General features: G+C 41.3%; 2 protein-coding genes across 3 annotated transcripts in view; both read right to left on the bottom strand.

Annotated features, from left to right (window-relative positions):
• LOC133552125 (class I histocompatibility antigen, F10 alpha chain-like) overlaps nt 1-27,581 on the bottom strand; it is an 89,918-nt gene that overhangs the window by 37,793 nt on the left and 24,544 nt on the right. The gene's annotated exons all lie outside the window — the stretch shown is intronic.
• LOC133552123 (class I histocompatibility antigen, F10 alpha chain-like) lies at nt 3,130-8,005 on the bottom strand. 2 transcript variants are annotated; one of them, XR_009806622.1, is made up of 6 exons: nt 7,698-8,005; nt 6,749-7,015; nt 6,196-6,474; nt 4,431-4,739; nt 3,535-4,265; nt 3,130-3,423 (listed from the first exon to the last, which is right to left on the bottom strand). XR_009806622.1 is itself a non-coding variant. In XM_061899485.1 (5 exons), the coding sequence occupies exons 1-5, from the start codon at nt 7,750-7,752 to the stop codon at nt 4,099-4,101; spliced, it is 1,077 nt and encodes a 358-aa protein (XP_061755469.1). In that variant the 5' UTR covers nt 7,753-8,005; the 3' UTR covers nt 3,130-4,098. The 2 variants fall into 2 exon arrangements, 1 of the variants encoding a protein (XP_061755469.1); XM_061899485.1 differs by having other exon boundaries at nt 3,130-4,265.

The raw sequence follows: 27,581 nt of genomic DNA, 5'->3' as shown, positions 1-27,581 counted from the left end.
GAGCCAAATATCTTCTGAAGTGGTACCTTGTTAAAAGAGTTTGAGAACCACTGCTCTAGAAAGTTCACAAATGTTAAAAGCTCTTAAAAAGTGTCTTGTGATCATATCAGTATTGTTTGGGTTCAGTTTTAAATCTCACAATTGTAGTCACTGAGTTACTGTACATTGCGTGTGGATAAGAAATCAACAAATTAAGTAGAAAATTATTTAAATAAACCATTTAGATTACAGACCATATATCCATATTGCCTGAATTAATTTTTTTCTCCAAATGTTAGCGTGAGATAAACTGGAGTATGATTGAGGTATAATTAAACTGTGTCAATTAAAATGCATTTTTGAAATTATTTTTTCTAAGCCAGAAAACGGGTATATTACAACTCAAATAGTGAGCAGTGAGAGACAAAACCAAGTATATCTCTCACTCAGACATCATTGAGACATATTGAAACCAATACTCATTGATTGTCTTTTTGCCGAAATAGCAAAGAGACATCTGAGAACTCAAACAGTGAGTAGTGAGAAACAAAACCATGTGCGTCTCTCACTGAGTCATTATTGAGACATATTGGAGACCAGCTCATTCATCTCTCATTTTGGTCTTTGTTGAAATCGGAAAAAGAGATAACTGTTAGACAACTTTGAGATCTCTCACAGTGCTCACTGCGAGCCTTATTTCTCAGGAGCTACATTTGAGAAGAATGAGAAATCTACTTTGGTCTCGATTAGTGCTCTTTTATGTCTAGGAGATATATATAAGACATATGAGATCTCATCTTCAATTTTGCTTTGCTATGGGCTAGCTCTAAGTTCATCAGGAGTACTGATGTTGTATAAAGCTGGGCCTGGATTTGGTTGCACATTGCCTGATAGCAGAAGTAAGAGCAATATAAAGATTTTCCGTTTCATATGGCAAGGTGACCTCATGACAACATTATTTGGCTTCACAATATCAAAATGAGTAATATCAGAAGGAGAAAACCATCTGTTTAGCACAGAAATACACCATAACTGAAGCTGGTTAGAATTATTTAGCACTGACCCACATGTGGATATCAATAACCTTTGTGTAAATGCTGTAGTTTCAAAGGACCAGGTGATTGTTATTGCGTTTGGTAGAGTTAAAGGTTGGTGGAGCACCTGGTCAGGTACTCCACTACAATTGCAGAAAACAAGTCCAGGAAAAAGCATTAATATTAAATAGAGAGCTTTTGTCAAAGTCATTGTTAAATTGTTTTACTACCTACCCAGGTCCAATAATCAAAGTTCAGATGTCCAAGCTACAAGAGTTGGAAGACCAAGCTAAGGCTAGCAGAGGCCCAGCTTTAGTCAGTCTGAGGCTAAGATGGATCCAGGCCGTGGAAGACGGAAGGCCAAGATGAAGCCAGTCGACTCAGACTGTAGGTAGTGGAAGGCCAAGCTGAGACTAGTATAGATCCAGACTGTGGCAGATGGAAGGCCAAAATTTCAGCTAGCAAAACATCCCCCGGCTTCTGCAGGTCAGAGGCCTCCAGATTTCCAAATCCAACAAAAGCAGTCAGAAATACCACTTTTTGGACGTAAGCCTTCATTCATCAATTGTTACGCTTAAAACTAGTGCAATTTACTTAAATCGGCTAAAAAAAGAGACTAAAACACATAGAAATTCAGACCACTTTGACAAGCAGACAAACAAAAGACAGTCCTGTCGGCCATCTTGGATTGGACATTCAACATTAACCCAATTTGGAAATCGGTCTGTAGTTATTTATATTTGTGGATTCACCTACTTTTGACGGGGGAAGAAGAAAGGCGGGTTTGCTGATTTTTGGAACGATTTTGCTTGAAAGACTCAGATTAAAAAGGCATGAAAAAGAAAAAGGCAATTAGAAATATTATACATTATGTCCCATATAAGCTCATACACGACACATTCTACAGATAGTGTATAAAAAAACTAAATAATGGAATAAAAGAGGTGAAAACATGTGAAATGGAACAAAGAAAAGTTGCATTGTTGAGTCTAATAAAGCTGCCATGCAGGTTGTTTTCTCTTTAAAGCTGTCATTGCTCAAAAATAATAATGAATCAAACTCAATGTTGTTACAAATTATTTAAACTAGTCATGGCTCCAATTACGTCACTTACAAAATTTGACTAAAGAGTATTTTTATAGGATATTTTGTGTTTATCCTACAAAAAAAAAAGGGGTTTTGACTAATAGGGCAAAAAAAAAAAAAACAGAAATGAAGAAGCTGTCACGTACTTGCATGGCTGCTCTAGTTGTGACCCCAAGATGCAGGAGACAGGAGGACGTGCGGGTGAGAGTCTTTTAATTTCCACAGGGAGCACAAGGAGGTGCAGCAGGGAAGTGCACAGAAGCATAAGCAGCATACAGAAAAACCAAAGTAACGTTTCACAAAACAATCCTTGAGCCCTGACTGGAGGGCGAGGCAGGCATAAATAGAAGCCAGTTGATTAAAGTAAAAGTACCAATGATTGTCACACACACACTAGGTGTGGTGAGATTTTCCTCTGCGTTTGACCCATCACCCTCACCCCATGACCAGGTGTGGCCAGGCTGCCAATCAGCGACAGGTGAGGAGGGAAAAGGGCTCAGGGAGACAAACAGGAAGTGGGACCAAAATAAGAGCGCTGACTAGGAGATAAACACAAACGCAAACAGACCGCGTGACACCTGACGTGACAGGTCGTCACAGAAACGAGGGATGGATCTGAAGTTTATCGAGGGACTTAAGTGTTGAAAGTAAAAATAAATGTTTGACTTATTTTTATGAGTGGGGCCCGTTTGGATCCTAATAATTTCAGTGGGACAAGTTTTAATTGTCATTGCTCAAAAAAAAATAATGGATTAAAATCGATGATGTTATGAATTATTGACATATTTAAAATTGCAATTAAGTTGAGTGAAAATTATTATTTTGTGCTTTTGCCATAACAAAACAAGGTTTTGACAAAAATGGCGTAAATTATGAAAAAAAAAAGACTGATAAGGACGGATAAACCTGAAATTGATCAAGGGATTTAAGTGTTGAGTGAAAAAATACAAACATAAATAAAAATGACCTACTTCTACCATTTTTATGACTGAGACTCTTCCTGGTCCCCAAGAAAGCAGTGCGAGGCGAGTGGAGAAAAAACGGATTTATTGACAGAGATGTGACACAATGTGATATTGATCATAAGCAGCGGCCATTGAAAGAAAAGAAGAAATCCTCGTCATGACGTCAAGGCCATGAAACGTGCGATTTTACAGCCACCAACGTTTGATCTTGAAAGTCTTTTAACGGCCAAAGAAGAATACATGGAATAGCGTGAGGAGCAGTCGGACGAAGAACAAAGCACATCTCCATCTCATCTCCGAGTGTGATGACGTCCCTCAGCGATGGAGACATCTCCCTGTGTTCCAGTGCACAAAGCATCCTGGAGGAAGAAGACCACTCAGCACATTCCCGACAGAAGCAGGTGAATCCAAGTTGAACATCATCTTCACACAAGAACATTTGGAGGTGCAGACAGTCCATGTGAGCTTACTCAGCCTTCAGCCGCCTGCACGTTCTCGTCGAGCTCCACGCCGCCGTGGCGAGCTGCGGGACAAACGCAAACGGTGAAGGAAGAACATCCAGTAGGTGCCTCGTCACTCACATCAGATCTTTGAGGTGTGACTTGGAAACATGACGAGTCAGCACACTTGATGTCTCATTTGGCTGATCCTCATCATGAGGACTCCTGTCAAAAGTGAGATATGCCAGACTTTGTATTGCGTGTGCTCACAGGAGGGACTTTTATTGTGAAGGAGTCAGCTCCAGTTGGGCTTTTCCGGCTAAACTTGTAACAAAGGTCCACATCAGACCTCCATGTGAGTGACGCTTCACCACGGCTTTGTTTCTTGCGGCTCAAAGAAAAGATGTTTTACTTACCAGCTGGATCGTACTGGGCTGAAATGAAAGAGAAACAAGGTGAAGTGGACTTTTCCCCTCACGTCACGCCGTGTTTCTACGTGAGAGTGTGCGCTCTGTCTCTGTGGATCTTTGAGTGTTTGGCTGGAAGGCAACTAAAAGATGGCCGCACCTTTGCAGCCCGGATGAAAGCATCAACTCACGGCCTGGACCGAGTGCACCGAGAAGAAGAAGACAGAGGACATTGGCGTCCCTCACCTTGTCTGTTTCTGTGACGCCTGACCATGACCATGATGATGATGATGATGATGATGGCCGCCACAGCGAGGACCGCCGCCGTGGCAGCGAGGGCGACGCTCAAGTTGTCTGTGGAGAGCAAAAAAGCACAAGTGGAGTGACAAAGCATGAAGAGGAAACCTTCATGACTACTTTGCATGCAGACGTCAAGCGTTGTCATGGTGACATGGATCAATAATGGTGACAGGTGGACTTGTGATGGGAAACATCTCCAACTAAATGTGTCTTTCTCACCTTCATGGCTTGCGTTGCTCAGGATGCTTCTTCTCTCCAGCTTGGTGACCAAGTCCTCCTTGACGCCTGACAGCTGAAACACACATTCGTACTTGCCCTCCACGTCGGCCGTCACCTCCACTTTCAGCGCCACCGACATCTGGAAGGTTCCGTCGTGGTTGGGGAGTATCTCTCCGTGCTCCACGTCCTCGAAGATCTGCTCGCCGTCTTTCCTCCAAAACAGGTCGGCACCGTCGGGGTAGAAACCTGTCGCCATGCAGCTGACCGGAGAGGACGGCGTCTTCTGGAGCAGGAACACCTCTGGAAGCTCTGCACAGGAAGTGATGTCACGTGTGAACACAGGACAACGTGGGGAGAAGGTGTGGATGGAGAGAAGGTGGGGATGGAGGTAAAGATGAGAAGGTGTGGATGGAGAGAATATGGAGAAAAGATGTGGATGGAGGTAAAGATGGAGAAAAGATGAGAACAGAGGTAAAGATGGAGTGAAGGTGTCGATGGAAAGAAGGTGTCGATGGAGGTAAAGATGGAGAAAATGGAGGTACAGAGAGAAGGTTTGGATGAAGTTAAAGATGGAGAGAAGATGAGAACGGAGGTAAGGATGGAGAGAAGATGAGAACGGAGGTAAAGATGGAGAGAAGGTGTGGAGGGAGGTAAAGATGGAGAGAATATGAGGATGGAATTAAAGATAGAGAAAATGGAGGTACAAATAGAGAGGTTTGGATGAAGGTAAAGATGGAGAGAAGGTGTGGATGAAAGTAAAGATGGAGAGAAGGAGAGAACGGAGGTAAATATGGAGATGAGGTGTGGATGGAGGTAAAGATGGAGAGAAGTTGAGAATGAGGTAAAGATGAGGAGAACGTGAGGATGGAGGTAAAAATGGAGGGAAAAGGAGAGAACGGAGGTAAATATGGAGAGAAGGTGTGGATGAGGTAAAGATGGAGAAAATGAGGTAAAGATGGAGAGGATGAGGTAAAGCTGGAGAGGAAGTGAGGATGGAGGTAAAAATGGAGGGAAAAGGAGAGAATGGAGGTAAATATGGAGAGAAGGTGTGGATGGAGGTAAAGATGGAGAAAATGAGGTAAAGATGGAGAGAATGAGAGAATGAGATAAAGATGGAGAGAAAGTGTAGATGGAGGTAAAAATCGAGGGAAAAGGAGACAATGGAGGTAAATATGGAGAGAAGGTAAGAATGAGGTAAAGATGGAGAGAATGAGGTAAAGATGGAGAGAAGGAGAGAATGAGATAAAGATGGAGAGAAAGTGTAGATGGAGGTAAAGATGGAGAGTAAGAGCGGACAGCGGTAAAGATGGAGAGAACGTGAGGATGGAGGTAAAGATGGAGGGAAAAGGAGAGAACTGAGGTAAATATGGAGAGAAGGTGAGAGCGAGGTAAAGATGGAGAGAAGGAGATAAAGATGGAGAGAAGATGAGAACACAGGTTAAGATGGAGAGAATGTGAGGATGGAGGTAAAGATGGATAGAAGGAGAGAATGAGGTAAAGATGGAGAGAAAGTGTAGATGGAGGTAAAGATGGAAGTAAAAGGAGAGGATGGAGGTAAAGTTGGGGAAGAAGGGAAAATGGAGGTAGAGATGGAGAGAAGGTGACAACGGAGGTAAAATGGAGAGAAGGTGAGAACGGAGGTAAAGATGGAGAGAAGGTGAGCGAAAGAGTGAAGAGTATAAAGAGACAGGGTGTAATGTCAGTAATGTTCCTATAGGGGGAGTGCTAACAAGTTAAAAGGTGAAAGTACATGTTGTGTTTCTACCTGTTCTCATTAGGACCTCCTTCCCATTGTTCACATGCTTCTTCAAGTAAGAAGGACATTCCTCAGTGAAGTAAAACTTCCTGTATTCTAGTAGATGTTTGTTCTGGTCCCACTTGAGTTTGTCGGGGAAAGCTTGTTGTTTTGCTGCAGTAAATGTCCATGTCTTCATGTCCAACGATATGTAATCTTCTCCATCATAACCTTCCTGTTCCCAACCTTTAACTTCATCAGTCTCATCATTCCATTCACATCCAGACATCCACTGGAGAATGTGAACACCTGAGACACACACACACACACACACACACACACACACACACACACACACACACACACACACACACACACACACACACACACACACACACACACACACACACACACACACACACACACACACACACACACACACACACACACACACACACAGTATTAGTGTAGGTTATTATGGGATGGACAGAGACAAGTATCAGTGCAGTAATGTGTGTTTACTACAGTATAAAAAGAGTACATCAAATACATTTAAGTAGTAGAAAGTTCAACATAAACAAACCTCCAGTTTGGTTGAAACGCTTCTTACGAACTTCAAGGTTGTGTTTAGCCCTCAACTCATTACCAACACTGATCTCTGTTTGTCTCTGCCAGTATTTTGGATCCTCTGCTGTGATTTTGTTCATCCAGTCCTGTTTGGCTTCTGCTTTCCTGCTGTTGCTGTCATAGTGAGAAATCTGAACTCCATCAACATAACCAACAATCACATACTCTGGGAAGTTTGGAACTTGAGAGGACGCAGTTTGGAAATACTGCAGCGTGTGAATCACTGAAAGAAGAAAACAACAACAGGATGACTTTTTATTATTTTGTTTCATGTTCAACAATCTTGCACTGTGAATATTTTAGCTCCTTCCGTCTTCAGTCGGGTCTTAAAGTGAACATCAAACACTGCTAGATATCACAGTCAAGACTCACATGTTCTATGACAAATACAACACATTAATAATATTACTAACATCTGTTGACAGTTTGAACATTTTGAAAATAAACATATATTTTCTACAATGGAGGCTGAATAAAAAGTACAACAGAGTTGAACACAACCTGTTCTGCCCATTTGATGTCGACTCTTACTGACATCTTGTGGCGGGGTGATGTTACTACACTTGATTAGTTTCTGACACTTCCGTGTTTGAAGATTTGTGTTCGTTCTTACAAGCCTTGGAAAAAATAAGTCTTTGAACAAGAAACGCTAAAGTCAAAATAAATAAAGAGCCTAAACGAATTTATCTGCTTCTGTAACCTTCTTGGAACATTTAAAATTTTTACTAAGAAAAAGGGAAAACAATAAAATATGTTTAAAAAGAACCAGGATTGAGTAATAAAGGTCTTAAATAATACAACAATTATCTAATTAATAAGTAACAGAAACTCTCAGAAGTCAAATAAGTGAAGGCACGGACAAGATTTATGAGTAAAATATTAATAAACTTATAAAAAGGACTTACCAGGCGTCACGCTGTGCATTTGCACGACCAGAAGAAAGAATAAAAACAAGTTCATGATGTCAGCGCGAAACAAAAAGATGTTTGCCACTTTTAATCCCGCAGAGAAAGACAAAAGTGACGAACACTCGCTTGACTCGCAAACAGGAAAAATGAACCAGGAACTGTCGAGGCTCTTTTTATAATACTCCACCTGAGCCAATGAGGAGTCAGCATTCTGTGACGTCACAGTGAGGAGAGAAAACGAAACGCTATTCTGCACAGAAAAGTGGCAGCAGTCAACTGACAAGAAGTCTTCTACTGGACTCACTAGAGAGCGCCCCTTGTGGCCACGTCAGGTAAATGCTTGTGTGGCTTTTCTGGGAAATCACGTGACTTGACAACAAAAAGGTGTGTCAAGTTGGCCGCCAAACTTGGAAAGAAAAGAAAGAAAGAGGAATGAAGGTGAGATTGAGAGTTAAAAGTAATGACAGGGCTGGAACATCCGATCAGTGATCGTATTGTAGTCCTCTCAAGAAAGCATCAATACAAATAATGATTGATAGACATAAAGTCGCTACACCGCAGGACATCCTCACTTCTTTTTATTTCACGTCTTAACTTTCACCTCCGTTATGTCTCCCAAGCGTGAGGCGTCCCTGCTGGGGTAACGGGACACGCATCTGCCTCGCATGGGTTCGATTCCCGGCCAGGGTTGCATCAGGAAGTTTCATCCTGAGTAAAAAAGTCAGCAGAAAGCCTTCATGAGATGGACTCGCTGTGGCCAAAGTGCTGAACGTGGGGGAAAAGTGTGAGGCAGACGCTTCTGCTGGCAGAATATCAAAGAAAGTGAAAGTAAAAGTAGACACGGTAAAGCCAAACATTGAATGCATGCTTGTTTCAAGTCACCTAAACTCGATGGTGATCATTTTTATTTTTATTTTTATTTTGTCGTACCTGTCAAAGGTGAACACACTTATCCACGTAGGTGAGTAGTAACGAGTTACATTTACTTAGATAAGAAACACAACTTTTACTTTGCTATATAACATTTTATTACCATCGTTACATTCATTTATATCAGAGGTCACCAACCTTTTGAAACCAAGAGCTACTTCTTGGGTACTGATTAATGCGAAGGGCTCCCAGTTTGATACACACTTAAATAAATTGCCAGAAATAGCCAATTTGCTCAATCTACCTTTAATAAATAAATCTATATGTATAAAAAAATGGGTATTTCTGTCTGTCATTTCGTCGTACATTTTTTTTCCTTTTACAGAAGGTTTTTTGTAGAGAATAAATGATGAAAAAAACACTTAATTGAACGGTTTAAAAGAGGAGAAAACAGGAAAAAAAGGAAAATTACATTTTGTACTACAACACTATGACTTATTGATTTAATTGAAGAAACTGGTTTAGTAAAAAGTAACGATAGCAATGATGTATAAGGTTTCACTAATGACTGCAGTTCCAATTTCAGCCATAAGGGAGCAGAATTAAGAGATTCATTATTTGGGGACCCCATCTTCCAATAGGTCAATGCGCTCAGATTTGATGCCCAATAATAATTTTTGAACATTGGAAGACCCAGTCCCCCTTCCTCTGTAGACCTAAATAAGTGCTTTTTGGATATTCTGCGTTTTTTACATCCCCACACAAAATCTAGAACTAAAGATTCAAGATTTTGGACAAAATCTACAGGAATTACAATTGGTAAATTTTGAAAAAGATGAATACATTTTGGCAGAGTGATCATTCTGATAGCATTCACCTTCCCTAACATAGAGAGAGGTAGGGTCTTCCAATACTCAATACACACTTTCAGTTTCTCAAAGGCTTCAATAAAGTTCAACTTTAGTAATGATTCATAATTTTTAGATATTTTTAAGCCAAGATAGGATATGTAATTTTCTGCGACTTTAACTGGATTTTGACTGATCTCAACATGATCTCCTAGGAACATAAGCTCACTTTTGGACCAGTTTATTTTATAACCAGATATTCTACCAAAAGAGTCTACATATTCTAAAAGAAGTGGTAGTGCAACTTCTGGCTCAGTAAGTGTAACAAGTACATCATCTGCATAAAGTGAGATGAGACTCTCTGATGAGCCCACTGAAAATCCTTTAATATTAGACTTCATTCTTAAACCAATAGCCAGTGGTTCGAGGGCCAAATTGAAGAGTAAGGGCGAAAGGCAGTCACCCTGTCTCACACCGCCATGTAATTCAAAACTATCCGATACCACATTATTAGTTATGACATATGATTTTGGTGCAGAATAAATTATTTTAACCCATTTTATAAAATGTTCTCCCAATCCAAATAATTTGAGAACATGAAAAAGATAAGCCCACTCAATTGAATCAAAAGCTTTATGAGCATCCAGAGTCAGGACGCCAGCCTTTTTGTTTCCTGTGCAGTCTGAGTACAATACGTTCAGTAATCTCCGTACATTGCCAAAAGAAGGTCTGTCCGGGATGAAACCGACCTGATCTGGATGAATAATTTCTGTTATGTGGTTGCTTAACCTTGTTGCGAGTACCTTAGTTAGAATCTTATGGTCTAAATTGAGCAGGGAGCTAGGTCTATAATTGGCTGGATCAAGTGGATTTTTTCCCTTTTTTTGGTATTATACATATATGGGCTTCATACAAAGAACTTGGAAGTTTGTTGTTCACAAAAGAATCATTTAACATTCTAAGTATTATAGGGGATAGTATTTCACTGAAAGCTTGATAAAACTCCGCACCAAATCCATCTGGACCAGGGCTTTTATTCAAGGAGAAAGATTTCAGTGCTTTTTGCAGTTCTTCAGTTGAAATAGTGTTGTCTAAAGATTTCTGATGATTTGGACTCAGTTGAGGTAAGTTTAATGAGGTAAACAAATCATTTAAATCATTAACAGATATAGCTGAATTAGATTTATATAATTCTGAATAAATGTCTTTGAAGACATTATTGATATCCTTTAGATCTGTACATGTTTCACCTGTTTTTGAGCATATTTTGTGAATAGCAGCTTTGGCTTGATCTCCTTTGAGCTGTCTGGATAGAAGTTTTTGTGGTTTATCGTATATTTCAAAATGTTTTTGTTTATTTTTCAGCAGGAGTTTAGATACTTCCCCATGAAGAAGAGAGTTGTATTCATTTTTCAGTTTCAGCATCTTATTGTAATCAGACTGCAAAAGAGAATTTATATGACTTTTTTTTTCCATTTCTTTAATTTCTTTTTCTAATTCTCTCTGCCTTTTTCTTGTTTCTCTTTGTTTTGAGATTTCAAATGAAATGATATATCCTCTCACAGTAGCTTTAAGAGCTTCCCACAAAGTGGAGTCTGAGACCTCTCCGTTATCATTCACCTCAATAAAATCTTGGATAATCTTGTTTATATACTCTTTAAAATCTTCATATAATAATAGTTGTGGATTAAATCTCCATTTTTGTTTGATTTTAAGGAGATCAATTTGAATCTGCAAACTCACAGGACTGTGATCTGAGATTATTCGACTATGGTACTCAGGATTACTGACATTGGAGAGGGCAGAGGCTTCCACTAAAAAGTAATCAATTCTCGTGTAGGAATTGTGTACAGCGGAGTAAAATGAATACTCCCTTTTATTAGGGTGTTTTACTCTCCATATGTCTATGATATTTCTTGATCTCCCATCCATCCATCCATCTTCTTCCGCTTATCCGAGGTCGGGTCGCGGGGGCAACAGCCTAAGCAGGGAAGCCCAGACTTCCCTCTCCCCAGCCACTTCGTCTAGCTCTTCCTGGGGGATCCCGAGGCGTTCCCAGGCCAGCCGGGAGACATAGTCTTCCCAACGTGTCCTGGGTCTTCCCCGTGGCCTCCTACCGGTTGGACGTGCCCTAAACACCTCCCTCGGGAGGCGTTCGGGTGGCATCCTGACCAGATGCCCGAACCACCTCATCTGGCTCCTCTCCATGTGGAGGAGCAGCGGCTTTACTTTGAGTTCCTCCCGGATGACAGAGCTTCTCACCCTATCTCTCAGGGAGAGACCCGCCACACGGCGGAGGAAACTAATTCCGGCCGCTTGTACCCGTGATCTTATCCTTTCGGTCATGACCCAAAGCTCATGACCATAGGTGAGGATGGGAACGTAGATCGACCGGTAAATTGAAAGCTTTGCCTTCCGGCTCAGCTCCTTCTTCACCACAACAGATCGGTACAACGTCCGCATTACTGAAGACGCCGCACCGATCCGCCTGTCGATTTCACGATCCACTCTTCCCCCACTCGTGAACAAGACTCTTTCTTGATCTCATAAGATTATTAATAGTTTTAGTTGAGTTAGCAATGACATGAGATTTAGTTGACAATCTATCTGAAGTGGGGTCCAAAAGGCAGTTAAAATCACCACCAATGTAGATATGAGAGGAGCTATCATCAGGAAGTAGACCAAAGACTCGATGATAAAAGTTTGAGTCATCAGTGTTTGGTCCATAGATATTCCAAAAAGTTACTGGGTAGGATGTAATATGACCATTCAATAAAATAAATCAATTATTTTTGATGTAAGTCTGAAAGGCACATTTTTATGAACTAAAATAGCTACACCTCTAGCTTGTGAAGTAAAGGGTGCGTGATAAACCTGAGATATCCAGCTTGTTTTAAGTTTGTGTTGGTTGTCTTTACAGAGATGTGTTTCTTGTAAGAATACAACATCTGCTTTTAATGAATTTAAATGTGAAAAAACCTTCCCTGCTTTAATATTTTTGGCTGAGCCCCTAACATTCCATGAAACTAGTGTGATTTTTTTCTTACATGCTCTCGCTGGATCGGTTCGCAGCAGAGTGTGAAGCGACCGGAATGAGAATCAGCACCTCCAAGTCCGAGTCCATGGTTCTCGCCCGGAAAAGGGTGGAGTGCCATCTCCGGGTTGGGGAGGAGACCCTGCCCCAAGTGGAGGAGTTCAAGTACCTAGGAGTCTTGTTCACGAGTGGGGGAAGAGTGGATCGTGAGATCGACAGGCGGATCGGTGCGGCGTCTTCAGTAATGCGGACGTTGTACCGATCCGTTGTGGTGAAGAAGGAGCTGAGCCGGAAGGCAAAGCTCTCAATTTACCGGTCGATCTACGTTCCCATCCTCACCTATGGTCATGAGCTTTGGGTCATGACCGAAAGGATAAGATCACGGGTACAAGCGGCCGAAATGAGTTTCCTCCGCCGTGTGGCGGGTCTCTCCCTTAGAGATAGGGTGAGAAGCTCTGTCATCCGGGAGGAACTCAAAGTAAAGCCGCTGCTCCTTCACATCGAGAGGAGCCAGATGAGGTGGTTCGGGCATCTGGTCAGGATGCCACCCGAACGCCTCCCTAGGGAGGTGTTTAGGGCACGTCCAACCGGTAGGAGGCCACGGGGAAGACCCAGGACACGTTGGGAAGACTATGTCTCCCGGCTGGCCTGGGAACGCCTCGGGATCCCCCGGGAAGAGCTAGACGAAGTGGCTGGGGAGAGGGAAGTCTGGGTTTCCCTGCTTAGGCTGTTGCCCCCGCGACCCGACCTCGGATAAGCGGAAGATGATGGATGGATGGATGTTGACATTATGGTGTTTTAGGTTTTTTTTTTTTTTTTTTTTGTCCTTACATAAAAAAAAAAAACTTAGTAATTAGTAAGTTGAAATATGATTGTACATCTCTTTCCTCCACATTCACACATACACAACACTCACACCCCATTGTTCCCCCCTCCCTCGGTTCCCATCGTGTGTAGTTCAATGTTTTGGAGTGAAATCTCCATTGTGGTGATGTCCATAAGACGTCGTTTTGGACGGTTCCCCAGTCCATGAGTCCCCCAACCCCATCTTCAGGCGCAGGGCACATGTTCGTAGCTGCGTTCATTGCCCCAAGCAATTAATAGCTCGGCAGGGAAGTGTTTGTTTTTTTTCCCCTGCGACCTCCGGTGAAATAAAGCTCAGTGAAAAAGTGTATTTCTGCTTTTATACTTATCATAAGCCTTGTGTGGTAGAGCCATTATTGATAATTAGTCACTAAAATGTTTTATAATAAAGGTCTTAGTGTCTGCAGGAGAGGTAAACACCTTTACCTGGTCGTTGCTCCAAACGACTTTGGTATCAGGTCCGCAACGAAATCCGTAAGTCTACCCTTTTCTTCTTGCTCTGGTATCCCGACTATTTTTATGTTAAACCGTCTTGAGCGCCCTTCCAATTCGTCTATTTTAGCTACCAATTTCTCGTTCCTCTTCTGCGTTTGAGTCCATTTTTGTTCGAGCGCTTCAATGCGGCGCTCGTGTTCAGAACCTTGCTGCTCCATGTCCTGCACTCGGTTGGTCAGTGCCGACTGCTTGCTTGAAAGAGCCTCAAGCTTTTCCTCAAGCATGTCAAAACGTTTGTGTATAGACTCGAGTATCTTATCCAGCATCTTCTCCAGAGTTGATGACGCCATCTCAGCGCTAGCCTCAGGCTCGTTTACGGCCACAGGTGACTCTGATTGCTTCCCTCTTCGTGTCTTGGGCATAATCGTTATCTATATCTTAATAGAGTCGAATTTACCCAGAGGGATAGGCATGCATATAATTGACCAAACGTTGTCAGTTTAAAAAAAAAAGAAAGAAAAAAAAAGCAGAATTAAGATTACATTTTATAGTTTTCACCGGAATAACTGCAGAGGCAAACTACTGCATGTGCATCTTAGCCACGCCCCGGAAGCCCCGCCCCAATAGAATTTTAAAGTGGAATATTTGAGATTATATAATAATTGGAGCCTTCAACACATAAAAACATTGATTCTAATTTTTTTTTTTTTTTTTTTAGCAATGACACAAAAGAAAAATCCTACTGAAATTATTGGAGACCCAAAAGTGTCCTACTCATTAGAAATAACAAAATATATATTTTTTTACTGTTTACTTTAAACACAATCGTCTTCAGATGAACTTCAGATCCATCCATCAATTATATGTCTAGCTCCATCCTATCTTGCCGATTGTATTGTACCATATGTCCCGGCAAGAAATCTGCGTTTAAAGGACTCCGGCTTATTAGTGATTCCCAAAGCTCAAAAAAAGTCTGCGGGCTATAGAGCGTTTTCCGTTCGGGCTCCAGTACTCTGGAATGCCCTCCCGGTAACAGTTTGAGATGCTACCTCAGTAGAAGCATTTAAGTCTCACCTTAAAACTAATTTGTATACTCTAGCCTTTAAATAGACTCCCTTTTTAGACCAGTTGATCCGCCGTTTCTTTTCTTTTTCTTCTATGTCCCACTCTCCCTTGTGGAGGGGGTCCGGTCCGATCCGGTGGCCATGTACTGCTTGCCTGTGTATCGGCTGGGGACATCTCTGCGCTGCTGATCCGCCTCCGCTTGGGATGGTTTCCTGCTGGCTCCGCTGTGAACGGGACTCTCGCTGCTGTGTTGGATCCGCTTTGGACTGGACTCTCGCGACTGTGTTGGATCCATTATGGATTGAACTTTCACAGTATCATGTTAGACCCGCTCGACATCCATTGCTTTCCTCCTCTCCAAGGTTCTCATAGTCATCATTGTCACCGACGTCCCACTGGGTGTGAGTTTTCCTTGCCCTTATGTGGGCCTACCGAGGATGTCGTGGTGGTTTGTGCAGCCCTTTGAGACACTAGTGATTTAGGGCTATATAAGTAAACATTGATTGATTGATTGATATATATATATATATATATATATATATATATATATATATATATATATATATTTTATTGGTGTTTATGTTTTTTCTTTTTTATATGGCAAACACAAAATATGCAACATTTTCCCGAAAAACATCTCAAAGTGGAATATTTAATGTGGCGTCGTTGGAGCCTTGAATAGGTCAATAATCCATATTGACATTGATTTTGATTTATTATTATTTTTTTAGTAAACAACAGCCTAGATGGCAGCTTTGTGTTATTAGAGTAAACATTGCAACATTTTCTTGTCACATTTCACCTGTTTCCTCTTTAATAGCACTTTTTTTTTTTTAATCGTATTTTTAGAATTTGCTTTGTCCATTACAAAATTACCCGCGGGCCGCAAATGGCCCCTGGGCCGCACTTTGGACACCCCTGTACGAGGATGACAGGGGATGCAAAACAATAACACATGCCCTTCTTATTTATGATTTACTTTTTAAATTTGACCTCAGTTCTGTACGCTGCTGCTGGCATTTTTAATTTTCCCGAGGGAACTCTACTGAAGGAATCAATCAATCAATCAATGTTTACTTATATAGCCCTAAATCACTAGTGTCTCAAAGGGCTGCACAAACCACCACGACATCCTCGGTAGGAAAACTCACACCCAGTGGGACATTGGTGACAATAATGACCCAGTGGGACGTCGGTGACAATGATGACTATGAGAACCTTGGAGAGGAGGAAAGCAATGGATGTCGAGCGGGTCTAACATGATACTGTGAAAGTTCAATCCACAATGGATACAACACAGTCGCGAGAGTCCAGTCCAAAGAGGATCCAAGACACAGCAGCGAGAGTCCCGTTCACAGCGGAGCCAGCAGGAAACCATCCCAAGCGTAGGCGGACCAGCAGCGCAGAGATGTCCCCAGCCGATACACAGGCGAGCAGTACATGGCCACCGGATCGGACCGGACCCCCTCCACACGGGAGAGTGGGACATAGAAGAAAAAGAAAAGAAACGGCAGATCAACTGGTCTAAAAAGGGAGTCTATTTAAAGGCTAGAGTATACAAATGAGTTTTAAGGTGAGACTTAAATGCTTCTACTGAGGTGGCATCGCGAACTGTTACCGGGAGGGCATTCCAGAGTACTGGAGCCCGAACGGAAAATGCTCTATAGCCCGCAGACTTTTTTTGGGCTTTGGGAATCACTAATAAGCCGGAGTCCTTTGAACGCAGATTTCTTGCCGGGACATATGGTACAATACAATCGGCAAGATAAGATGGAGCTAGACCGTGTAGTATTTTATACGTAAGTAGTAAAACCTTAAAGTCACATCTTAAGTGCACAGGAAGCCAGTGCAGGTGAGCCAGTACAGGCGTAATGTGATCAAACTTTCTTGTTCTTGTCAAAAGTCTAGCAGCCGCATTTTGTACCAACTGTAATCTTTTAATGCTAGACATGGGGAGACCCGAAAATAATACGTTACAGTAGTCGAGGCGAGACGTAACAAACGCATGGATAATGATCTCAGCGTCTTTAGTGGACAGAATGGAGCGAATTTTAGCGATATTACGGAGATGAAAGAAGGCCGTTTTAGTAACGCTTTTAATGTGTGCCTCAAAGGAGAGAGTTGGGTCGAAGATAACACCCAGATTCTTTACCGTGTCGCCTTGTTTAATTGTTTGGTTGTCAAATGTTAGAGTTGTATTATTAAATAGAGTTCGGTGTCTAGCAGGACCGATAATCAGCATTTCCGTTTTTTTTGGCGTTGAGTTGCAAAACGTTAGCGGACATCCATTGTTTAATTTCATTAAGACACGCCTCCAGCTGACTACAATCCGGCGTGTTGGTCAGCTTTAGGGGCATGTAGAGTTGGGTGTCATCAGCATAACAGTGAAAGCTAATACCGTATTTGCGTATGATGTCACCTAGCGGCAGCATGTAGATGCTGAAGAGTGCAGGGCCAAGGACCGAACCCTGGGGAACTCCACACGTTACCTTAACGTAGTCCGAGGTCACATTGTTATGGGAGACACACTGCATCCTATCAGTAAGATAAGAGTTAAACCAAGACAGGGCTAAGTCTGACATACCAATTCGTGTTTTGATACGTTCTAATAAAATATTATGATCGACGGTATCGAAAGCAGCGCTAAGATCGAGGAGCAGCAACATAGATGACGCATCAGAATCCATCGTTAGCAATAGATCATTAGTCATTTTTGCGAGGGCTGTCTCCGTGGAGTGATTTGCCCTGAAACCGGATTGAAAGGTTTCACATAGATTGTTAGACGCTAAGTGTTCATTTAACTGCTCCGCAACAATTTTTTCAAGGATTTTTGAAATAAAGGGAAGGTGAGACACCGGTCGGTAGTTTACCATGAGGTCAGGATCGAGGTTAGGTCTTTTAAGAAGAGGATGAATAACCGCTTTTTTGAATGCTAGGGGAACAGTGCCCGAGGAGAGTGATAAGTTTATAATATTTAGCACTGATGGACCTAATAATACAAAGAGCTCCTTGATCAGTTTCCCAGGAAGAGGGTCAAGTAAACATGTTGTCTGTTTTATTCCATTTACACGTTGTAACAATTCCTCTAATGTTATTTCCTCAAAACGAGAGAAAGTATTTTGGAGGGCAGTATCCGCCGTATATACAATCGTGTCAGTGTTAATAGAACCCCGTTGTAGCTGGGACGCATTGTCTTTAATCTCCTTTCTAATGACTTCAATTTTCTTACTAAAGAATTGCATAAAGTCATCAGCTGAGTGGGTTGAGCTACTGGAAGGAGTCCCTTGTTGGGTTAGCGATGCTACCGTACTAAACAAAAATTTAGGATCGTTTTTATTACGGTGGATGAGATTTGAGTAATATTTAGCTTTAGCTAAGGTAAGCATGCGTTTATAAGTTATTAAACAATCACTCCATGCTTGATGGTGCACCTCAAGTTTAGTCGTGCGCCATTTGCGTTCCAGCTTTCTACATAATAATTTCTGAGCTCTAGTTTCTTCTGTAAACCACGGGGTGCGCTTTTTTGGAGCCTTTTTTAACTTTAGCGGTGCTATGTTATCAATGGTTTCGCGCAGGGCGTCGTTAAAGTTGTTAGTGAGGTTATCAATAGAGCCCACATATTTTGGGAATGGTGCCATTACCGAGGGCAGTAGGTCAGCAAGAGTTGTCGTTGTGGCTGTATTAATGTTGCGGCTGCTATAGCAGTTATTATTATTATTAGTTTGACGAACATGCGTCTGAACCTCGAATTTTATAAGGTAATGATCAGACAATACTTTAGTATACGGGAGTATCGTAACTTTGGAAACGTTGATGCCCCTGACAAGCACTAGGTCTATCGTATTACCGTTGCGATGCGTGGGTTCATTTATTATTTGTGTGAGACCACAGCTATCAATTATACTCTGGAGCGCTACGCACGGTGGGTCCGATGGGGTATTCATATGGATATTAAAGTCCCCCATTATGATTATATTATCGGCGTGTGTCACTAGATCAGCAACGAACTCTGAGAATTCATTGATAAAGTCCGAATAGGGCCCTGGGGGGCGGTAGATAACAGCCAGGTGTAGAGGCAGCGGTGTGACAGACCTCATAGTAAGCACCTCAAACGATTTATATTTATTATTTATGTTAGGACTAAGGTTAAAGTTTTCTTTGTATATTAGTGCGACCCCCCCACCCCTTTTAAGCGGACGGGCAATATGCGCATGTGTAAAGTTAGGAGGACATGCCTCATTTAGCGCAAAAAAGTCGTTTGGTTTAAGCCAGGTTTCGCTGAGACCGATGACGTTAAGATTGTTGTCTCTGATAATATCATTAACTAACAACGTTTTAGGAGACAATGATCTTATGTTTAAAAAACCTATATTATAGGTAGTGGGGTGTTTTAGGGAGTTTTTGATCAAATTATCCGTAGTAGCAATATTAATAATGTTGTGTTTATTATGCCCAGTGCATTTAGTATAGTTACGACCATATCTAGGAATTGATACGACAGGAATTTTCCGATTGTTTGATTGTTGCTTTGATAAACTGCACGCATCATGGTTAGCCACCTCAGTAACGGGGATTTTCCGATTGTTTGTTTGTTGCTTTGATAAACTGCACGCATCATAGTTAGCCACCTCAGTAAAACACATGTCCAACTCTGAAACACTCAAAGCAGAAAAAACTTGTTCTAATTTAACTGACTCCTTACCCAGACCAGTAGTCTCGCATTTTCCATCTAAATCCGTCTTCGGGATGGAGGAAAGTGGTGTTCTGTGGGGATTAGCCTTCTGCTTTGTTTTTAGCCCCGCTCGGCATCCGCGTTTCCGATCACACCGCTGGCGTCTGCTCTGTAGACGGCCCCCGCTGCTACTAGACTCCCCTGCTTCACAGGCCGCTGGATGTAGCCGCCGATGTATTCCCGTGCTAGTTAGCAAGTCTAGCACGCAAGTGTCTATCGGTCCAAAACGGCCCGATGTGTCCACATCCAGAAGTGTCTGGCGGTCGTACGTGATCACGGAGTGACCACGATGTGAGCCAGCCATAAAGTTTGTGGAATTGTCCGGTATTTCTGCCAAATGTTCCATCTTTAGCAGGAGCTCCTCGAGTGCGCAGCCCGTCCGGGCGCCGCCATCTTGGAGAATCAATAAAGTACTATCCTTCTATCTATCCTCGTTCATCCATGCGGACTTGGCTCTCTTGGTTGCTTTGTTGGGTCTGCTCCTGTCTCCGGCCATACTCCCCCCACCACAGCAGACGTTGGCGTGGAACACCACAGAGTGTATATGTTTGTTTTTTGTTGTTGTTTTACTTTTGCGTCTGGTTGCATCAGCTCTCATCTTTTAAAGTCTTTAATGTCCTTTGTGTTCTTTGACGTTTCCCTCTTACACACGTTTATGTGTGTTATGGCTATGAGGTTTGTTTCCCTTGGCCTCAGTCTGGACCCCCTCTACAGGGGCCCAGATGTTTGCTGTTGCACAGGCATGGGATAAAGTGTGTAACTTTTTGTCTGTAATATACATCATTGCAGTTTTTTTTTTATTAGCATGGATGTAATCTAGGAACAACATTTCATAATTAATATCCAAAACCCCTGTAGCGGTAAAGTCCTATACTTTTACTGCTACTGGTTGCCGAATATAAATGAAGCTAGTTCAGACGTGTGCAACCGGCTAATAATTGAGGCCCAGAATTGTGTCCATGTTTAACCAAAATATTTACTAACATAAAGTCACAATTATATAACACACTTTGTTCAAAAACGGAAAATACACGGGAGCAAACAAACACTAGCCTGGCACAGTCAAAAACTGTTGTGCCTCTACTCAGCAACACCTGGGCAAGATCCTGACTCCTCCCTAAATATCCAGGCACTTGGCCTTGGAGCCAACCCCTTGAGTGACGTCATCAATTTGACAGACAGAAAGTGTATTTGGCTCTAACACACCTGCCCCTAATTGCTGCTGGCGTGACGAACAGAGCGATTTAATTTGGAATCGATAAAACAAAAATAGAGCCATAATACCAAAAACAAACACCTCTTTCTTTGGTTTTCATGTTCCCTTTTGCAATAATGCAGTTAATTTACTCAATACCTTCACCTAGAAGGCATATCTTTGTAACAGATGATAATCCTTTTTGTTTGCAGACAAACTTTTTTCATTTGTCCACTTTTGTCACTCTTGTAGCAACGGTAAATATTCGTGAAACCACCTGTTCCAAAAAAGGTCAGCGATATATTGCCTCTGCCTCCATTTCCTTATGCACATCCAATACAGGTGATCTATTACCAACAGTACATGTAGACTGTAGCTGTCTTCTTTTCCTACTCCTGGCCATCAGCTTTCTTCGTCACCTTGGGGGTAGGAGAGCTTTTTTTTCTTCTCAGTTTCCTCCTCTTCTTCTCCCAAAGGACTCTCGGGGTCGTTTTCTTCCTCCTCTTTCGGGGAACTCTTCTCTTTTTGGACTTGCCATAGTCGCTGTCCTCGTCATCTTCCACCATGAAGTCTTCATCACTGCCAGACTCATCAGGATCCAGGTAAGCTTCCTCTGGGTCATCCTGCTCTTCATCCTCACGGCCTCCGTCACCCAGAAGGATTTCCCGCTGTTTCGACACGGCCTTGGAGACTGCCTGGCGTATTGTTCGCATTCGACTGACTTTTCTTTCACCGTCACTGTCATCTGCGCTCCGTTTTCTTTTTGGTGTCTTCCTGCTGGGCTTCTCTATCTTGGGCTTCTTTTCCTTTTTTGACATATCCTTTTGATCTCTGGATCCCTGCTCATTGAAATCATGCATGTACTGGTTCATAAGCGGTTCCTCCAAACTGTTAACAGTAACTGTGGGGCGTGTCATTGCCTTGTAATGGCCCATTAATCACCCACCCCAATAGGGTTCTGACAGCATAAGGTCCATCTCCGTGGCTGTTAATCACCTCCCGTGGTTCCATTCACTTTGAGGCGTTGGTACCAATTAACAGGTCCACGTTGGCAGTTATCCGAGAAATTTTAATGCCTTGGAGGTAAGGCCACTTATCAAGTTCTGCCTCACCAATCAGATTGTTAGTGTACACGGGCATCTGCCTTTGAGTGAAGACATCAGGAAGCTGAAAAAAACTTACTACAAGTAAGCTGAGAGATTTCCAGACCACTGCTCGGGACCACCTTACTGTGCCCCAAGGTGCGCAAGTGGATTTTTGTTTTTCGGCCTTCTGTGTTCAGCCTGTTCACCAATTTAAAACATGTAATTTAAAACATTTGTATGCACGTACAACACTTAAAACCTTCAGTATATCAGTATGTGGAATTAAATTATGGAATGGATTAAGCAAAGCAATCAAACAATGTACTAATATGATCCACTTCAAGAAACTCTTCAAACTGGAAGTGTTAACAAAGTACAAAAATGAAGAACCATGATAAACATTCCGATTTTACTCACTCATTCATTCTCAATATAATCTGATTTATCTCATCGTATGGATTAAAATTTAAGCAATTATTTATTTATTTGTATTGTGATTACTTATTACTTATGGAGTATACATTGTGAATACATTGAGAACAGGAAGTGAACAAAAGTTTTAGCAACTGTTATGTAAAGAAAAGGGGTAGGATTAAATAAGCTCTGCTTCTTCCTCCTCCTTTTTGAACATGTTGAAAAGAGAAACTGGAAATTGGGATGTATCATGTTGTATGCTTGCATGTTCGAAATAAACTAAAACTCAAACTCAATTGTTCAGAACAGAAGGTCCCTGTGCTTCCTGGATCTAGGAAAGCATATGTCTGGACTATCTTGCTGCCCTTTGAGTATTTCACTTGAACGGGCAGGATGGGTAAAATTCCATATTTGCCAGCCCCTGTATGGCCACAAGTTGAGGATGTAGTGCAAATATCTGCTTTTACCTTTGGAAGTTGGCTATTTTCTCCACTTTCCAGATGTCTCCTGTCAATATGTAGCACTTTGGGATGCGTCTTGTTGCAGTAAGAGCACGTGATGCGCCTGTCGCAACTCTTGCTCAGGTGCCCTGTGCACAGGCAACCAAAACACAGGCCTTTTTCTTTTAGAAAGTCAAGCTTTTCCCTGTGTGCCTTATTTTCCAGTATTGGACAGTCCTCCAATGCATGTTCACTTGTACAGTAAAGACAGGAAATAGAGTTTGTCTTGGAGGTGTTCACAAACCTATTGAGGTGTGGAGTCGGTTTAGGTCTAGTGGCAACTGCCACATGAGTTGCGAAACTGTTCCTTCTGAACTGTGATTTGCGTTGATGTATAGGCTTGGGTTTGGTTACTGCTTTATTTCGAAGGATGTTTTGAATGTCGCCAAAGACAGGATCCGAAGCAATTCTGACTTGCTGTTCAATAAATTTCACAATGTCTGTGAAACAAGCACGTCGCCTTTGTTGGTCAACAATGTCGGCTGCTTTTCCTCTCCACTGGTCCCTTAATTTGTGTGGCAGCTTTTGTATGAGCATCTTCATGCTAGCTGGCATGTTGAGTTTGTCCAAGTACTGCAGCTCATCCATGGCATTGGAGCATTCTCACAAGTACAGTGCGAAAGCTTGGAGATTTTTTACATCCTCAGACTTGATGTTTGGCCATACCATAATTTTGTCCATGTAGGCTGCTGTTATTTTTGAAGGATTTCCAAAGTGTTCCCTTAGTAGGCGTTTTGCTGTAGCATAGCCTCTCTCTGTAGGCATATAGAGGCAACTGCGCACCAACTCTCTGGGCTGTCCTTTGGTAAACTGCTCCAGATAATACAAGCAGTCACCACGATCATTGCTACTTTCCCCAAAACCCAACAATTAAAAAGTTATTCAGGAGCGCTCCGTATCTTCCATTGTGTACGCGTGTTTGTCAACATGTGTGCGATGACAGCCTGTGCGCTACCTGTCAGTACAACACCCAATCAAATTACAGCCAATCAAATTACACCCGCGTTGTTTTCGTCACACAGCATTCATCCAATCAAATTGCAGGAAAACCAACAAAGAAGAGCTTTCAAACAACAGAAGAATAAGTGAATAAAATTATGCCATAAAGTGTTTCGTTCGGGTATTAAAAGTACGACTTGGTCAACAAAACAGGAATCGCCGTATGCAAAACATGCGGTTGGAAGATTACAGACGGAGACGCAACAACTTCCAACTTCGTTCGACATTTGAAGTTGCACAAAGAAGGGTACGTTTTGAATGTAAGCTAACGTTTATTGGCTGAGTAACGTAACTTTTATTCGTTGTGTAGTTAAATGAGTGAGGCTGTAAACTCACTGCTAACGTTAGAACCATAGACATCTTATAAGTAGACACAGCATCGAGCGCTACTGCCTATTGCCGCTGACGTGACGCGCGGCCGCCATCTTGGAGTGGTGATCCGCTCCACTCAGGGCAATTCCTTTGGCAGGAGCAATGAATTGTCAGCACATTTAATTCATATTAACTCACTGAATACCACTGATACTCACGCGCTTTTTTTGTCATACGTGTAACTATGATAAAAGACACATGTCTTGGCATGTTCATAATTTGCTTAACAGTAATAGAATATTCTTATATGCTATAAGTGACCAGACGTCGGAGATCAAAACTGGGAATATAATCCCAGAGAAGGGGAAAAAAACAGTCAGCTATTTTTAAGTTAAAGAAACAATATGATTAGGTTGTATATACATGCGTATATCTTACATAAACAATGTATGAATACATTAGATATCTATATATCTTACGGACCTATAGACCAGTGGTTCTCAAATGGGGGTACTTGAGGGTATGCCAAGGGGTACATGATATTTTTTTAAATATTCTAAAAATAGCAACAATTCAAAATCCTTTATAAATATATTTACTGAATAATACTTCAACAAAATATGAATGTAAATTCATAAACTGTGAAAAGAAATGCAACAATGCAATATTCAGTGTTGACAGCTGGATTTTTTGTGGACATGTTCTATAAATATTGATGTTAAAGTTTTTTTTTGGTGAAGAAATGTTTAGAATGAAGTTGATGAATCCAGATGGATCTCTATTACAATCCCCAAAGAGGGCACTTTAAGTTGATTACTTTTATGTGTAGAAATCTTTATTTAAAATTGAATCACTTGTTTATTTTTCAACAAGCTTTTAGTTATTTTTACATCTTTTTTTTTTCTTCGAAATAGTTCTAGAAAGACCACTACAAATGAGCAATATTTTGTACTGTTATAGAATTTAATAAATCAGAAACTGATGACATAGTGCTGTATTTTACTTCTTTATCTCTTTTTTCAACCAAAAATGCTCTGCTCTGATTAGGAGGTACTTGAATTAAAAAAAATGTTCACAGGGGGTACAAGTGTCTGCCAAATACTTAAACATATATAAACACCTGAAAGTCTTTATTTCAGCTAAAACCACCAATCTGTTTCACTGGATTCAGAATAAAACAATTCTGTCTTACTCAACAAAGTTAGTATTTGAATATTGTTACTTGAAGACTTATCTGTGGTTACAATAAAATGAGAATGCATCATAATCAGTGGCGGCTGGTGAATTTTGTTTTAGTTGGGCCTGAAAGTTTGTAAACCACATACCTGTAGTGGGGTCATCCTCCCCCAGAAGATTTCTTTGTGATTTTCACATACAAATATTGTAGTTCTTTGCTCCTGCTTAACTCTGAGGTAATATTATTTTCACAAAATACAACCAATAGTATGTTAATGTAAATTCTTACTTGTGAAAAGTAATCCTCCAATTCCTATTTTCAACAGTCCGCTCAATAGAGCAGGAAAACGCTGAATACCAGCCCAGCATCTTTTTTTTCTACCTGTCAAATGTTAGTTTAGGCTGTTTGCCAGCTCCTCATCACCACTTCAAGATGGCGGCCAAATTGCTTGCGTCACAGCAGCCAATTCTGCGTCTACTTATAAGATGTCTATGGTTATAACGTCATTGCAAACACGGCAATCTGTTGCGTCCACTGCAGATGTTACCTTATTCATACTTATTGTCAAGTGATTTTTTTTAAGCAGGGTTGCATGAGGTACCTACACATAATGTTACGTTAATGAATGTATCACACACAGTAACGTAATATTAGACGGCGGTCAGCAGCACCGCGTATTTTAGCCACCTACAAAAAGACAAACATAGTCAAATAAAGGTCAGTTAAAATGTATACTATATTAAGAATATGTGTACATATTGCATAGGGCCCTGACATCTAACAAGTACAGCACTGTTCATTGTTATGTTCATGTATTTGTGGTTTTTCATGTGTACACAGACATAAACACATACAGTATGAGATGAGATCAATGAGATAAGGTGACAACATGACATAAACTGCTGATGAACTAGTTACAATGCAATATTCCATGGAAATACAATGTTAACACTTTTGTGCAAATAAGTACAGTTGCACTTGTTTTTTCAGATGTGTTTGTACTGTAAAGGAATGAGTTAAATGTTTAGAATAACTGGTTAATAGTGCTATTATGAAGTGCAATGTCAGCACTGTTTTTTTTAATAATAAATACATACAGCGTTTTAAAAGCATACACAATCTGTGTACATATATTAGTCTGTGGTTAAAAAGACTTGAAATGACTCAAAACCCAAAATGCAGGACTTGGGACTTGACTTGAGACTTTCCAGTATTGACTTTGGACTTGACTCGGACTTGCCTGTCTTGACTCGGGACTTGACTCGAGACTTGAGGGCAAAGACTTGAGACTTACTTGTGACTTGCAAAAAAATGACTTGGTCCCACCTCTGGTAACGGGACACGCATCTGCCTCGCATGGGTTCGATTCCCGGCCAGGGTTGCATCAGGAAGTTTCATCCTGAGTAAAAAAGTCAGCAGAAAGCCTTCATGAGATGGACTCGCTGTGGCCAAAGTGCTGAACGTGGGGGAAAAGTGTGAGGCAGACGCTTCTGCTGGCAGAATATCAAAGAAAGTGAAAGTAAAAGTAGACACGGTAAAGCCAAACATTGAATGCATGCTTGTTTCAAGTCACCTAAACTCGATGGTGATCATTTTTATTTTTATTTTTATTTTGTCGTACCTGTCAAAGGTGAACACACTTATCCACGTAGGTGAGTAGTAACGAGTTACATTTACTTAGATAAGAAACACAACTTTTACTTTGCTATATAACATTTTATTACCATCGTTACATTCATTTATATCAGGGGTCACCAACCTTTTTGAAACCAAGAGCTACTTCTTGGGTACTGATTATTGCGAAGGGCTACCAGTTTGATACACACTTAAATAAATTGCCAGAAATAACCAATTTGCTCAATCTACCTTTAATAAATAAATCTATATGTATAAAAAAATGGGTATTTCTGTCTGTCATTCCGTCGTAGCTTGTTACAGCTTCAATCAACTGATAAAAAACAAAAACATGAAAATGCAAAATATGGTGATAAACAGCTATCCTTGACACGCAAAAACTGTTTTAATGTGTAAAAAAACTCAAGTGAATCAAGCTTTGTTCAAACCTGTTTAGCTGATGTTGCATCATGCTTATTCTCTTTTCGCTGTCTCTTGCGAGGGATCTCATCCATGGCAAGAGTTCCGCTTGAGTTGAAGCTAGAGTCAGAGATCTCAGATGCAGAGGACAAGGACAGGTCTGAAAATTCTAAAGGAATAAAAGAAAAAAACATTTGATCATTTTATTCAGTAGTGTACAGAGTGCCTGATAATACATGATTTTATATCTCACCCTGGCTTGAGAATATTGTCAGCACCACATTGCCTTGTCCAACCAGGTCGCTGAATATTTCCGC

Source organism: Nerophis ophidion, linkage group LG04 (assembly GCF_033978795.1).
Source record: "Nerophis ophidion isolate RoL-2023_Sa linkage group LG04, RoL_Noph_v1.0, whole genome shotgun sequence".
Taxonomy (NCBI): Eukaryota; Metazoa; Chordata; class Actinopteri; order Syngnathiformes; family Syngnathidae; genus Nerophis; species Nerophis ophidion.
Note: the sequence above shows the minus strand (reverse complement) of the source record. Positions and strands in the feature narration are given on the sequence as shown.

Bases quoted from the DNA above. Each gene is read 5' to 3' on its own strand.
- LOC133552123 (XM_061899485.1), bottom strand. From the start codon at position 7,752: ATGAACTTGTTTTTATTCTTTCTTCTGGTCGTGCAAATGCACAGCGTG. The intron at 6,475-6,748 runs GTTTGTTTATGT...TGTGTGTCTCAG, and splicing joins GCGTTTCAACCAAACTGGAG to GTGTTCACATTCTCCAGTGG. The intron at 4,740-6,195 runs GTAGAAACACAA...CTTCCTGTGCAG, and splicing joins GGAGGTCCTAATGAGAACAG to AGCTTCCAGAGGTGTTCCTG.